Below are 14,077 nucleotides of genomic sequence, written 5' to 3' on the forward strand. Positions count from 1 at the left end.
TAAAACGATAACCATTGATAATTTCCTACCATTTTGTCTGTAATTTGCTAAGTCTCCCCTATTATTATGCTATCCTTCTTTTATTCTTTAAAATAAAAAAAAAAAACAAACACAGTTGTCCCATCATTCTCGCCACTTTATGCAGCAGTTCTGGACGTTCTGTTTCATGAATGTCTTTAGATATTCCCTTGATATCATAAGTCTGTTCAAAACCTTTACCACTCACAGTTAGCTTGACTTTGGGAAAGACCTAGACATCCCATGACGCCTGACCCAGTGAACAGGGTAGGTGAAGAGACACTGCAGTGTTTTTACAGGCCTGGCTTTTGTTGGATGCCACTCAGCAACAGTATTTGTTGTAATTTTTTCACCCCTCATAAAGACACTCATGAAAGAGCACTTCCAGAACTGCTTCAGAAAGCAGCAAGAATGGTAAGATAAGTACGCTTGAAGTGAGGGGGAAGATGAGGGAGTTCCAGGGCAGTGTCTTTTACTGTAATAAATTTAAGAATTTAAACCTTCACAGTACATTTTGATCATCCCTTGTATGTGACTTATAGCAACGCTTGTACACAGTGACAGGACTGACGTTTAAGCTTGTTTGTTTTTTTAACTAACGCTATCCATGCTAATTGACACAGTCCTTGCAAAAGCATTTGTTTCAGAAGATGAAGTCTAGCCCTGCCTTCACTTACCATGATGTCTCTAGGGCTCATCCCTGCTGTGGCAGGTGTCTGTGGACCTTGCTTTGACCCGGGCTGTGCTGGGGCCTGAAGACAGCCTGCCTGCCTGTGTCTCTGAGCCTCAGAATCTCCGCCGGCGAAGGAATGATGACCTCTGCTTGAGATGCTGAGGAGGTCACATGCAGAGGCTCAGCCCTGTTCCTGGATGGGGTGACACCTCACTGAATTCCTGGGAAGGCACAGAATTGGGAAAGGGGAGTTCAGTGAAGTGCATTCAGCTGAAGTAGCCCTAGGGCTCCTTTTCTGCTATGTAAAAACCTCATCTGGGCAAGGGGCCCAAGCACTAATGCTTGGTGGCCGGTTGCATTTCCTAGCTCTTCTCCCCGCCCCTGCCCTGCCCCTCCAACCCCACCCGCACTCCTCCTTCCACACCTTCTAGGAGGGATGGACACCTTAAATCCTGCGTGTAATCCTGGGTGTAATTCCTCCTCCTCTGGGGTAAATGTGTGATCAGATCTGTTGAGATACTGGCTATGGAACTTAACTCCCAGAGTGAAAGAAATCTCGTTGTTCATTTCTCTGCCAGGGCTGGATCTCTTGTTATAAGCCCCAAGAACCCGCAATCACTACGTAGAGTCAGACCCCATTGTGTAACACCAGGCTGACCCAGCACAATCACCCACTCCTCCTTTGTTCCCACTCACTCGGCTTGACTTTTGACATTGGCAGAAAGGGAATTCTGTCTCGAGTGCCAGGAGAGTCGCTGGTGAGGGTGCCAAGTCTGACACAAACTCCAAAGATTATGCACATTATTTTAAGAATCAGCAAATATCATAGAAATGCTGCAACTAACTTGAAAGTCATGTGGACAGATAAATCACAGTACCTTGCGATTTTACGAGGAGCCGCACTGCTGGTAGTCACAAGTGATACTGGAAACGTTTTGAGCTGGGCAGCTGGGCGCCTCCTGGGGGCGGAGGAGGTGGCATTGGCAGCCGAGCCTGCAGCAGCTCGGAGCCAGCAGCATTTGCTCGAAGCTTCCAGAGCCTGCGTCTTTCATCCTGCTTTGTAACCCATTGAATCGATGATGTTCTCGGGCATATGACTGGCTATGTGGTCTACTCACTGGGGTAGAATTTCTTCCATTAAGGAATGATGTAAAATCTTGGGCTCCCTGTTGCTTCAGAGATTGCTTTTTTAGTTTTTCAAGGTGTAACGGGAGTGGCATTCCTTGGTCTGAGCTTATCAGGAGGCACCCTCTGTTGACATCCGTGTTCTGGAAGGAAGCAGCGCCACAGCGTCAGCCCCACGTTTGCCAGTTTAGTTGGTTTTTGCTGGTGGATGGAAGGTCATGAGGGGAGGAGTGAGGCATAGAGGGGAATCCTCTGCGTCATCCTGGCAACGCCTCTGGTTTCCTCCCTGCACTGGGGACGTAGAGTTGTGATGAGCACTAAGGAAAATCTCCTCTGCAGTGCTGGAGATCGAAGCCAGGGCCTTGTGCATGTCAGGCACGTGCTCTACCGCTGAGCTCCATCCAGCTCATGAGGATAGTGGTTTCTGTAAAGTGCTTAGCTCAGTGCCTGCCACACAGTAAATGAGGATGGTCCTGCACTTTCGCTCACCTAGGATCTGGAGACATCAGAGTGGTGCAAAAGCCTAGGATTCCGTGGAAGCCCCACTTGGAAGTTTGGATTTGGGTCTTCTCCCTGGGCTGGTGATATGCGGCACGGTCCTCTTTGAGATCCTGGGCAGCGGCAGGGCTGTGAGGCACCCAGTCAGCCTAGATTACAAGTGGGAGCCACCGATTTAGTGTGCGGTGCTGCCCACAGGCTAATTCATTTTTCACTTAATGCTATTTTCAACTTGCCATGGGTTTATTGGAAAGTAGTCTCATTACAAATACAGGCGCATCTGTATTTGTGTTAAATATATCGATTTTTTTAAATTAAGCCATCTTCCTTCAATTCAGCATCAGATAGGAGGAAGGGAAGCCATCAGGCTTGACAGCCCTGCCAAACAGCAAGCACCAGTGGTTGGGAGAACAAGAATTACTAGAAAATAAGACAGTCTCGCTTTTTTGCAGCCCTTCCCTTGCCTGTTTGCTCGGCAGTTTCCTCTTTGTCGATTGCTTTAGGTTTCAAACAAATCACTTGCATTTCTGTGCAGCTTCAAGGCGTTCCACTGAACAAGAGACAGAAACCTGAGATCGCGTGTTTGGGGAAAGTAGGCGCTGGTCACTTAACCTCTTCCCTTTGTGTTCTCCCCCAGCCCAAGCTTCTGGCCAAGGAGCTGCTTGACCTCGTGGCATCTCACTTCAACCTGAAGGAGAAGGAGTACTTTGGAATAGCGTTCACTGATGAGACGTAAGTGCGACCAGGACCCGGGCACCCGGAGGACCAGGGCAGAGCCTGCCATTGCACTGTCTCTGGAGTGAGTGGTGAATCAGCTGCGGGCCACTTGGGTCCTGTGGTCTGGGTCAGTCCAGGTTCATCATTCAAATTTCAAAAGCCTTGTGCTTCTGGAACAGCCAAAGGCTGTAATTAGGGGGATGCTAATATTGTGAAATTATTAGGTGAACTCCTTCTTATAATCAAACAGGTTCATATTCAGACTGAAATGTTTTTTCTAAAACTATATCTGTATGGGTTTGGTTTTCATTAAAATTAAACAAAAACATCTGGAAAATTAAACAGTTCTCCCCCGTATTGGAATAACAATAACAGGAAGTGAATTTGATGATAAATTCATAGTGAAAAATATCTGGGCAGTTTCAATGTCTAAGCTGAAACAGGATACAGAAATCAAAAATTCAGATCGCTCATCTGATGAAGACTATATTTACTTCTCAGTGATTTTTGAGTTTGGCTCTATAAAGTGATGTTTTGCAATGCAAGGAAGGAATATCTCCTAAAATTTCAGTTTTGTACTTAGTGTATTATTATCAAAAGATAACAGTGAACACCACCCAAATTCCTGGAGAAGAATAAGCAATTGAACCATAATTTTCTTTGCTCTGTGTTTAGCTATGCACACATACATAAACCCTTGGAGGTGGGGAGATGGTTTTCAAAACTGGTTATCAATCAGTTTGGTTAGTTGGAGGGTCAAATGGCCTCAGGAATCTGAGGGTCTCACTGAGGCAAAACCAGTTCCAAAGCAAGAGCAGCTGCCGTTAAATGGGGGATCGGGTGCTCTTGTGTTGGCTACACTTGGTCTCAGGGCGCTGCAAACGGACAGGGGGCCCATACGCTCTGTCACTGAAGTGGAGGTACTGGGAATAAAAGGCTTGTGAACTGGGGCTGCATCGGGCAAACCGGAACGTATGGTCACCCTCTCGATCAGTGGCATTTTGAGCAGTGGTGTATTAGAAGCAGGCGTCAGTAGCAAAGCCACATCCTCCTCAAGAAAGATCAAGGTCAGCCCTGGTCCTGGGCCTGCAGGCACGTGAGGCTGAGAGCAGGCAGGAAGGTCACTCTTGTCTGAGGACTCACCAGCCTCCAGGTGGAGCCCAGTAAGGTCAGATGGGAGGTGAGGCTCGTGTGGGTCGGAAGCCAGCACAGTAATCAAACAAAATGCTTTAAGCAACCGAACATCTAGAACAATTACCTTCACAAATGCGGAAGTGTTCTACCCTTCTCTTGAGAATCACTGTGAGTCCCTTCAGTGGCTCTTCATAGGGTTTCCACTGCTGAGAAGGAAACCATACGTTTCAGTTAATCATGTCCCATTGTTCCCATTTCCCAGGTAAGTTTACTCAACAAAAAGATTCCATGAACTCTAGATCAGTCCCAATTAGACTTCCCCTTCAAGTTAACAAGAGTCAAAGAGTGCGTATGTTACCCTGGGCCACAGAGGCAGAAGTCCGTCCACTAACACTGGCCAGCAGGAATCAACTGAAAGGTAGAAAGTCGCTCTTCTCCCTCGAAAGAGAGGGAACAAAAGCCACACATCGCAGAGAGGAGATGCAGGCCACATAACCGTGCAGCTGAGGAACCACGCAGGGCTGGGCTGCTCCGGACTGGCCCGGAAGAGTGAGTGTGCATGTGCGTGGGAGTGTGCCAGGCTTGAGAAAAGCGCTGGCTTCCACCTTGTCGTGGTGTTAGCGGAGAGCAAGGACCCATCCTCTGGCATGGTCCACAGACCGTGCGGCCACAACTATCACTGGGATGGCTGGACTTCCCCAGCAATGGCAGGAGTGGCGGTGGACAGGGGCTGGAGCTGGCAGGTGTGCCTGATGCGTGGGGGAGAGCGGGCCGGTGTCAGGCACGCAGAGGAAGTCAAGAGTCAGCGCTCCAGAGGGGCAGCACAGGGAGACACCATGACTCAGGGATGGTGCCTTATGCCTGGTAGTGTCTGGGCCAACACACAGTGCCAGGGCCCCTGGCAGGAAATAAAAGAACAAAAGTCGCCCCCACAGCACTTGGTCTGTGAGTATGAGGTGGTCTGGACTGCTGATTCCTGTGTCAGAAAGCGCTGGCCTTAGAGTCTGTCCCCAGCCTTTCCTCTGTGTGGAAAGGATTCATTGGCTCTTTGAGACAGTCTCGCTATATAGTTCAGATTGGCTTTGAGCTCACTACGAACTCCTGACAATGGTCCCCCTGTGTCAGCTTCCCCGCTGCTGGGATTACAGGCTTGTACCACCACATCCAGCGAGAGAAATGAATTTATTTACTTATATAGGCAGTGCTGGGAATCAAACCCAGTGTCTCACGCTTGCTAGGAGTTATAGCTGTGAGTAGATGTCCCCCTAAAGCCTCATGTGGTCATAGGTGGGCTCTTCAAAGCTGGCTGCATGTAGAGTGTGTGGTGCTGGGGTTAAGGGTGTGTGATAAATAAATTAGTCCACTGAGTGGTTTGGCACCAACCTAATCCCAGTAGTCTGGATGAAATGAAAGGGACAGAAAGACTCTGTTAAGGTCCCTTGTTGCTTTTGCTGGCTTTCACCGCCATGAATGGTCGCCCCTCTGCAGGCCCAATCTGCTTTGGAACCAGCCTATTATGGACTGAAAACCTCTACAAGCTGAGCTAAATAACCCTTTCCTCCCCTAACTTTGGGCATCAGAGGTTTTGTCTCAGCAATGAGAAAAGTACCGAGGACATTAGTTATCACTGTATCACTAGACCACATCCCCATCCTTTCCCTAACCGTGTTTTCAGATTGTGCCGTGAGGTCTGTGTATGTGCTCTGCCTTGGGCACATGCTACACTCTGCTCTATAATAAAATGCAGCAGAAACGTTATCCCTGTGACAGCCTGTGATAGACCACATGGATCTGCCTAATGCAACCTTCGGTCAGCCCTGGGGAGGTGCTGTAAACCGGAGAGGCTGTACAGATGCAGAATCACTAGCCGCAGCGTCACTGTCCCTCAGAGCACAGCTTCTTTAGAGACTGTGACTCTCGGGCCAGAGATGGTCTGCGATTCTTCCAGTACTAACTCTTGCTGCCGATGATGTTTTGGGGACTTAGATGACACCTCAGAAAAAGTAAATGGAACAAAACGCAGAGAAGAAATTAGGAATTTCTCTTAGCAGCTCTCACATCCAAGTTATACTCATTAATAAAGTGCCAAAGTCCACAGTGAAAGACTTTTATGCCTAAGAATGTTTAGTGCTGTTAGTAATCAACATTTTGGCAGCATTAATACTCACTCTTCCTTCTCTCTAATTTTTTAACATTTTTTTGTCATACTGGGAATTGAACCCTGAGCCTTTGTGTATGCTACACTGGGATTATAGGTGTGGACCACCACGCCTGGCTTCCATGTTTTAAAAAACTTCAAAAATAGTTAGAAATGTGAAGGAGTAAAAGGAAAAGCTCAGCCATTAGTGTACCTTTAAAAAGCTGAATAAAGCCAGGTGTAGTGGTGCACACCTGTAATCCCAGCACTCAGGAGGCTGAGGCAGGAGGGTCACCTTGAGTTCCAGGCCTGATTGGGCTACATAAGTGGTTTCAAGGGCAGCCTGCATTACATAGTGAAACCCTGTATGCAAAAAAAAAAAAGCTGAGTACAGTTGGAATCATTTGCACATATCAGTTGAGAAAATGAGTAGTTCTTAACCGATTATTTCATCAGTGACACTTTGAGATCTGTTAGGATGCTACATTCCTTCTTTCCACAAAGGTTTACATATAAAATTTTTGCTGACATTTTAGTGGCCACAGACACCCTGAAATGGGACCCTAGTTTAAGAAACCTACAAGGTAATCCATTAAGGATTTTTTCAGCATCCCGTGGTATGTCTCTGTTTATGGAATGGCCTGATTGGCACTGTTTGAGAGTTGGATTTGCCTAAGCGCTAAGGGTAGCATGGCCTGACTTGGAGGCGCATCTGCGGGCGCGGTGCCTGGGGCGCCGGCTCTTGGGAGCACACAGTGTTCGGCACTGTCCTTGCGTCTGCCGGAACGGGGCCAGGCTGGCATTGGCCGCAGCGTCCACAGAGGCCCTGGCTGACGAGCATTCCCAGCCACAAACTCATCTACCACTTGAACATGAGGAAGTACAGAAGCTAGGTCCAGTTGTGGAAGAAAGAACAAGCAGCCGCAGCTCTGGGAACACAGTGTGCTGGGCGATGAGCCTGGGGTTTCCCTTCATTAACTCCAGCGGGCGGCAGGAGGAAGTCAGCAGCCACAGCCTCCTGCAGGGCTGTCCTCACCCCCGGGGTACCTGGCCCCGAGCTCCCCGAGAGGGGAGGGCATCTTGCATTTAGTGGTCTGGGAAGGTGTGCGCGTAACTCTCCCTGCATAGCTGAGACAAAGAATGGTGCCGCCCAGAGGGCTAGGGGCCCGCCCTCCTCTCTGCCTTTTCCCGCCCAGTGGCCGTGGTGTTGAGGAGCACAGGCCTGGGCCAGTGAGCAGAGTGAAGCGTCATGTGGGACCCTTTAGTTAGGGGGGCACAGTGTCTGTACCCAGGGGCAGTCACCGAAACTACGACTGTGGGTCTGTGGGGAATATCATGGAGCTGAGGCATTCATTTGCTTAACAGGTCACTTACTTAGCATCCCCTGTTAACCCCTGGGCATCCAGAAAGGACTGGCCCTTGGGGGCTTGCGTCTGTGATTCAGGAGGTAATCAGTAAGTCACGGTGTGGGAGGTGTTCCAAAAAGAGTTTGAAACAGCTGTAAGACAATATAGCAGGGGAAATGGTTACTCCGTAGATCAACAATTAAAGTCAGAAGTTCCAGTTGGAGTGAATAGCTCCTGATCTAGTGACCCGGTTTCCGTAGTACACGCCCTACCTTGACCTTGTTCTGTTTGAGGCTTTCTAGCTAAACAGGTGTCCCTGGGCTCTCCTCAAAAAGCAAGTACACTTCAGAATCAAGGACACGAAAAGATCTACCATCCTCACCCCAGGCAACTCCCCACCCCCCACCTGCCTTCATCCAGCAAGAATGTCAGACCTTTGCTTTGGCATTCTGTGGAAAGCACACCCTGTAGGGAGTAATCTATCTACAGTAAAAGTGTCTAAAAGGTTCCCTGTACCTTCCTTCCCTCAGGTCGTGAGAAGGGTGGGTTCAGACAGACCTGTCAACCTCCACCTCCACTAAGCTCGAAACAAAGCTTTCCCCGAGGTCGCCTCTACGGAAGGTGCCAACACCTGAATCAAAAGTCTGCTCGTACTGTGTGTAGTAGGTACAAGCAACTTTTAAAATAAGTGCACCCGATTTCTATGGCCTGGGAGCAGCTGCATATTTATTACTGACCCAAAAGTTTGACTTAGTGCAACCACAATCCCAATGAGTGTTATCTCCCTCAGCTTTAGAGATAGGTATCAGGGAGGTAATAACAAAAAAATACTCTGTCCACAGCAGTGCCTTTTATTTATTTATTTGTTTGTTTGTGTATGTATTTATCTACATTTTTACTTTTTGGCTTTGTTATTGGCAAATGTGAATTCTCAAATGGAAAATCAATGGGATTCATGACAGCCAAGCTATCAGGCATCTCTTAGTTAAGCTGTACATAGGAAATGCTTGCGTATCTCCCTCAAAAAATGGGCTTGGGAGCTGGGTGTTGTGGTGCATGCCTGTAATCTCAACACTCTGGGAGGCTGAGGCAGAAAGATCTCAAGTTCGAGTCTGGCCTGGGCAACTTAGCAACTCAGTGAAACTCTCTCAGAAAGAAAGAGGGGGGAAAGAAGGAAGGAAGGAAGGAAGGAAGGAAGGAAGGAAGGAAGGAAGGAAGGAAGGAAGGAAAGGAGGAAGGAATGGAGGGAGGAGGGAAGGAGGGAAAAGGAAGGTTCGCTGGAGATGCGGCTCAGTGTGAAGACCATGGGTTCCATCCCCAGGACTTCAGACCAAATAAAATGAGCACAGACAGTAGGTAACAAACCTCACTGCAGCCTAAACGAGTGGCCCCACAATCAGTGGCCACGTTATGCTCTAACCCATCTTTTAGCTTTTGCCCGCACAATGGGCCCTCACCCTAAGGGGCCTTGGGTGAACTGCTTGTCCCTTCGGCCTCTCCCTTTGTCAGCAGCCTTCAATGGAGAGATTTTACCGGGTCTTAAAATAGGGGGTGGGGGCTTCCTCCGAGAGTCCATGGACTCTGTGTGTGAGGAAGCCCCCGCTCCACGGATACCAGAGCCCGGCCAGTGTGTGTCAGGCCGTTCCTCACAGAACTAAGGTGAAGAGTTGAAGCAGAGAGAATGGGAAAAGGGGACCCATTGTTCCTCACACACTATTTAATTTAGGGCGACTCCTACTCCCCTATTCCCTTTACTTCCTCACCACTTTTCTTTTTACATGACTTTCTCATCATTCAATTGCTTGATAAAAACAAGACCAATACGCAGTCAGGAACAAAGGGATTTCCAGCTCGGTGAATTCATTTCTGATGTACAGAGTGGAGTAACTCTCTGTGAGCATGGGTGAAGAAGGCTGGGCAGTGAGCTACCTACCAGAGTGGTGTCCAAGGGACAGCTGTGCCTCTCCGTCCCTTCAGGCAGCAGGTCCCCACTTGAGGTTCTTCAGCTTGTGAATGACACCCCCAAAGGCCCAGGCTTGTCCCAGCACCCTGTGCGGTCAGTAATGTTGTCCCTTAGGCTGGGTGGGGATTTCTCAATCCTGGGCCTTTGACTGACCTTGAGAGCACGTGTGGAACATTCTGTTTCTCAGGTCTTCCTTCTTCTTTGACCTTGCCAGGGAGAGGTCACTGTGCTTTTGTACCATTGTGGTCTGTGGGTGATTCAAAGATTTCTCATGTGGGGATCATGAAAAGGCTGTTCACGTCAGACCCTTAATTAAGAAATCTCATGAGACCCAAGGTAAAAATGTAAATGTGCATGATCGTGAATGATTGCTCTCGTAGGTTGTAATTTATTCCATGAGAAAATACTTCTCTTTTAGAGCCCCTAATATTTCCCAGGCACTATGCTATATTCTGAGGAATTTAAAAAAAAAAAAAACTGTGAAAAACTGAGAACTTATTTGGAGCTACAGGTCATATTTTTCACATAATTACACAAGATTGGGCTAAATGCCTTGTAGATGACACAATTCAAAACCTCCAGAGGGGATTGGAAGGAACCCTTAGTTTAGCCAATGTGTTATTCAGATTTCTTTGTTTGTGAGAAAATATCTGGAATCCATGGCTTTAGAGGAGGAAAGGTTTATTTCTGTTCATGGCTTCAGAGGGTTCAGTCCACGGCCGCTTGGCCCTGTTGCTTTGAATCAGTGCTGAGGTACCCAGCCATCATGGCAGGAACACATGGTGGAGCAAAGCTTATCTTCCCATGGCAGCCAGGAAGTAAATGAATACCAGAAAGGGCTGGAATCCCAGCATCCCCCTCAAGGACACGCCCCCCATTACCTCACTTCCTCCCTGTAGGCTTTGCCTCTTAAAAGTTCCACCATCTCCCAGTCACACCACAGGCTGAGGACCAAACCTGCAGAGCTTGAGTCTTTGGAGGACTTTTAATACCAAGACGTCCCCAGCCATGATTGCATATTTTTTTGATTTTGTCTAAAAGGAAAGCTTGAATTCAGCCTTAACCTGTGGCTGAGCATTTGGATGAAGAGGAAGGAGAGACAGTCCTGGGCTCTGAGTAGGAGAAGTACCAGGAGTCAGGTGGTACAGAGCAGGCTGAGGGCGCCCACAGGAGGCTCAGCAGGGAGAGGAACCCCGGGGAGCCCGTGGGTTCTTCAGTGGCAGGGCCGTGGCTGTGGCTTATTACCCTTCCGGGACTGGTCCAACACCTTCCAGTCGATCAGCGTGCATGTTTTGATCTTGTGAGACAGGTTTGGAGACACTTTCAGATGTAAGAAGACTGCGGAGAACATTGAACATGTAGACAGAGGGGACCCACAGGCTGGGGGTGCAGCCCCAGAGGGGGTCCCTGGGGCAGTGCGGGTCAGGGCCATTCTGCAGCCCAGCAGGCCACGTCCTCAGGCATGGGCCAGACTCGCTGGGTGAAGGAGGAGAGGAGGGGCATCCTGGGCCGAGGGAGCAGAGGGAGCTGAGGCACAGAGGGGTCCCTGGGGACCGTTGCTGACATTTGGGCTGTGCCCAGCCATGCCGTCAGCGCCCAGGCCTTCTGTTTCCTGGTCTGTACCCTAGTTGAACGTTAGTTTCACTCAACTTTAGTGGCCCAGTCATTTTACTTAAAGCAACATTTGTATGTGTGTGTGTTTTTTACCCTTCCTGTATTCAGAACAAGGTAATTAAACAAAACAAAACAGCAAACAGGAAGTATTTTTCCAAGTGGAGATTCTTAGGGAAAAGAAAAAGAGTCCCAAAGCCCTCAGTGGATGCTACTCTAGGGCAGATCCGTCGCCATCCCAAAGGCGTGGGCTTAACTGAAAGAGAGGTTTCATTGTGGTTGTTGCTTTTTGTTTGTTTTCGTGTCCAAAAGGTGTAGATTGAAGGATGGTTCAGAAAGGGAGCAGGAGCCTCTAGTGTGTGATAGAAGCAATCGGTCTATCCAGCGACACAGACAGATTTGTTTCCCTTGCCCACAGAGCAGGAGCCGGCCTTTCACACAGGCGTACACATTCCGAGCTCTGGTGTCACCCGTGCTCACTGGAGCAAATGCAGGCGGTTGTTCTCAGTGTGAGTGCAGTCGTAAAGTGATGACAGGCCCCGTGTCCTCCAGGATATTGAGCTGAGGCAGGAAGGAACCCATCACAGCTGTTCTGTGGCTCTGCCTCGCTCCAGCCTGGACAGTGTGGCCCTCTCTACCCCCTACCTCTCCCTGCTATTCACACAACTCTCAGGTGCTGGGTTTCTTCCCATCTCAGGGCCTTTGCACATGCTGCTCCCTCTGCCAGGAAGATGGTTCTCCTTTCTCTGGTCCAAGTAAACTCTACTCTTCCAGTCTCAGCTCAACACCAGGAAGTGCTTCCTGGACTCCCACACCAGATCAGCTCCATCTGTGTTCTCCCAGCTCACGATCCCAATGCTAGCAGCACTTACATAGTTAACTGTGGAAGAGCACTTGAGTCAGTCTCCATGGAAGAGCACTTGAGTCAGTCTCCATGGGAGTGAAGGAAGGACGCTGACTTCCCTCTGCTGCTCATCCAATTCTTTTGCAGAGTTGCAGGTCCGTGTTCATGGAGAAAGAGGAGGGCGGGAGAAGAAATGCAGAAGGAGCTCTACCTGCCTCTCACCTCATATTGCTGTGGTTTATATTCTAAAATATCTTTAAGAAATCATAAATGACGCACAATGTGCAAAAGTAAACAGCTGCGAAGTTTTAGCTCCCTCTCTACACCTGTTCAGCCCTCACCAGAGGGCAGGCCGTGCACGGACCCAGCACCCGAAATGTCCCTTCTTCTGCCCCTCCCCCCCAGGGTGCCTGACCTGCTTTGGGCCGCTGCAGATTACCCTGTGCGCTCTTGACTTTCACACAAATACAGTCTGAACACGCTTCGCAGTCTGGCTTCTTTACTCAGCATAATCACTTTGGGTCTCATCCCTGTTGCTGCATCTGGCAATACTGCCTGCCGTGCACTGCTGCTGGAACCAGCTGTGTGACAACAGCCCTACCTGTCCCTCCGGTCCCCTGTCAGCAAATGCTGAGGCTGTCTCAAATTTGGGGTGTCTCTGAAATGTCTGCTCACGTACAGTGTTATGTGCACAGTGACCGGAAAGGTGGCACTGCAGAAGGCCCAGCACACTCTGCCCACGTGGACCGCGGCCTCGAACCCACAGCCCTAACCTGTCTCTGTCTTCCTCAGGGGCCACTTAAACTGGCTGCAGCTGGATCGAAGGGTACTGGAGCACGACTTCCCCAAAAAGTCAGGACCTGTGGTTTTGTACTTCTGCGTCAGGTACGTACGCCCAGGGTCCCCACGGCGGCTCCGTGTCAGCCAGGCCTGCAGGGTGAAGTGCCTTAAAGGACAGGGAGTCCACATTCCTCTTGGCTCTGTGCCAGGGACAGAGGTTCAGCATAGTTGCATTTCAGGTAGACGCAAACACAGGTGTGAGTGTGCAAGGCGCGTGTTTGCCCTTTTGCTCTGGATGGCATGTGTGGAAGGATGACAGCACCTTGTTTGGGGTCTACGTGGGGACGTGGAGAGACGGCCATCTATCTCAAACGAAACACGCCCTGAAATTCTTTTGGGCGGCTGGTTAGAGCGCCATAACAAGAGTCTCTGTGAACTTTCTGTCTGTCCCCAAGGCTGCAGAGTCTTTTGAAATGTACGCTTTATCCCAAATAGCTCAGTGCGTTTCCTGGCAAGGAGGAGAACGCATAGAAAAACACCAGAACAATGGTCGTTCTCTGCTCCCTCATCTGTTCTGGGAAGTTTCCCTTAATGATTGCAGAGGAAACCACAATTGTGACAGAGCGCTCCTAAGAGTCTTTTGAGGATGACGGGACTGATCATATCCCATGGCAGAAGGGTGTGGGAAGCCGCCAGGGGGGCAAAGCGGCCACATCGGAGTCCACAGCGCTGTGGAGCCTTCGGGCTCTTTCTGTCTAGAACTAGATTGCAACAGAATCGCAGAGGCATTAAGGATGTGAGCTTTTAACGTTGTTTGTTTTTGCCCTGCTGGGGATGGAACCCAGGGCCTTGGACAGGCAAGGCAAGGCTCTCCCACCAAGCCACCGCACCCCCCAGCCTTCGTGTAGCCAGTCACTCCACCTGTGCACACACTCTGCTGCTTCGAAATATGCGACAGAACCCCGCAGCTTGCAATTCATTTCCCCCTGCAGAGCGGGATCAGGACTGCAGTGTTCTAGACGCAGCCATCTCGAGCCCACAGCCGGCACTAAAAGAGTCTAAGATAAGAGTTCAAGGGTCCGTTTAACAGGCTGCAGTGCATGTCTCTACCTCAGCTGGCGGGGTAAATTTAAACCTGCATTTAATGCCTTTTTGATTTGTTTAACAGCTGCAGACCTATCGGAGCTAATCTCAGCCGTTTCCATTACTGATGGGAATGATGTGCGTGCCG

The 14,077-nt window shown here is 49.4% G+C and overlaps 1 protein-coding gene across 1 annotated transcript in view; it reads left to right on the forward strand.

The window, feature by feature from the left end:
• Frmd4a (FERM domain containing 4A) overlaps nt 1-14,077 on the forward strand; it is a gene marked incomplete at its 3' end in the record, with an annotated part of 571,102 nt that overhangs the window by 441,801 nt on the left and 115,224 nt on the right. The window contains 2 exon segments of the mRNA XM_013515429.1: nt 2,952-3,046; nt 12,859-12,951. Coding sequence (XP_013370883.1) covers nt 2,952-3,046; nt 12,859-12,951 — 188 coding nt within the window.

This window comes from Chinchilla lanigera, unplaced genomic scaffold (assembly GCF_000276665.1).
Source record: "Chinchilla lanigera isolate Chin_1 unplaced genomic scaffold, ChiLan1.0 scaffold00028, whole genome shotgun sequence".
Classification (NCBI taxonomy): domain Eukaryota; kingdom Metazoa; phylum Chordata; class Mammalia; order Rodentia; family Chinchillidae; genus Chinchilla; species Chinchilla lanigera.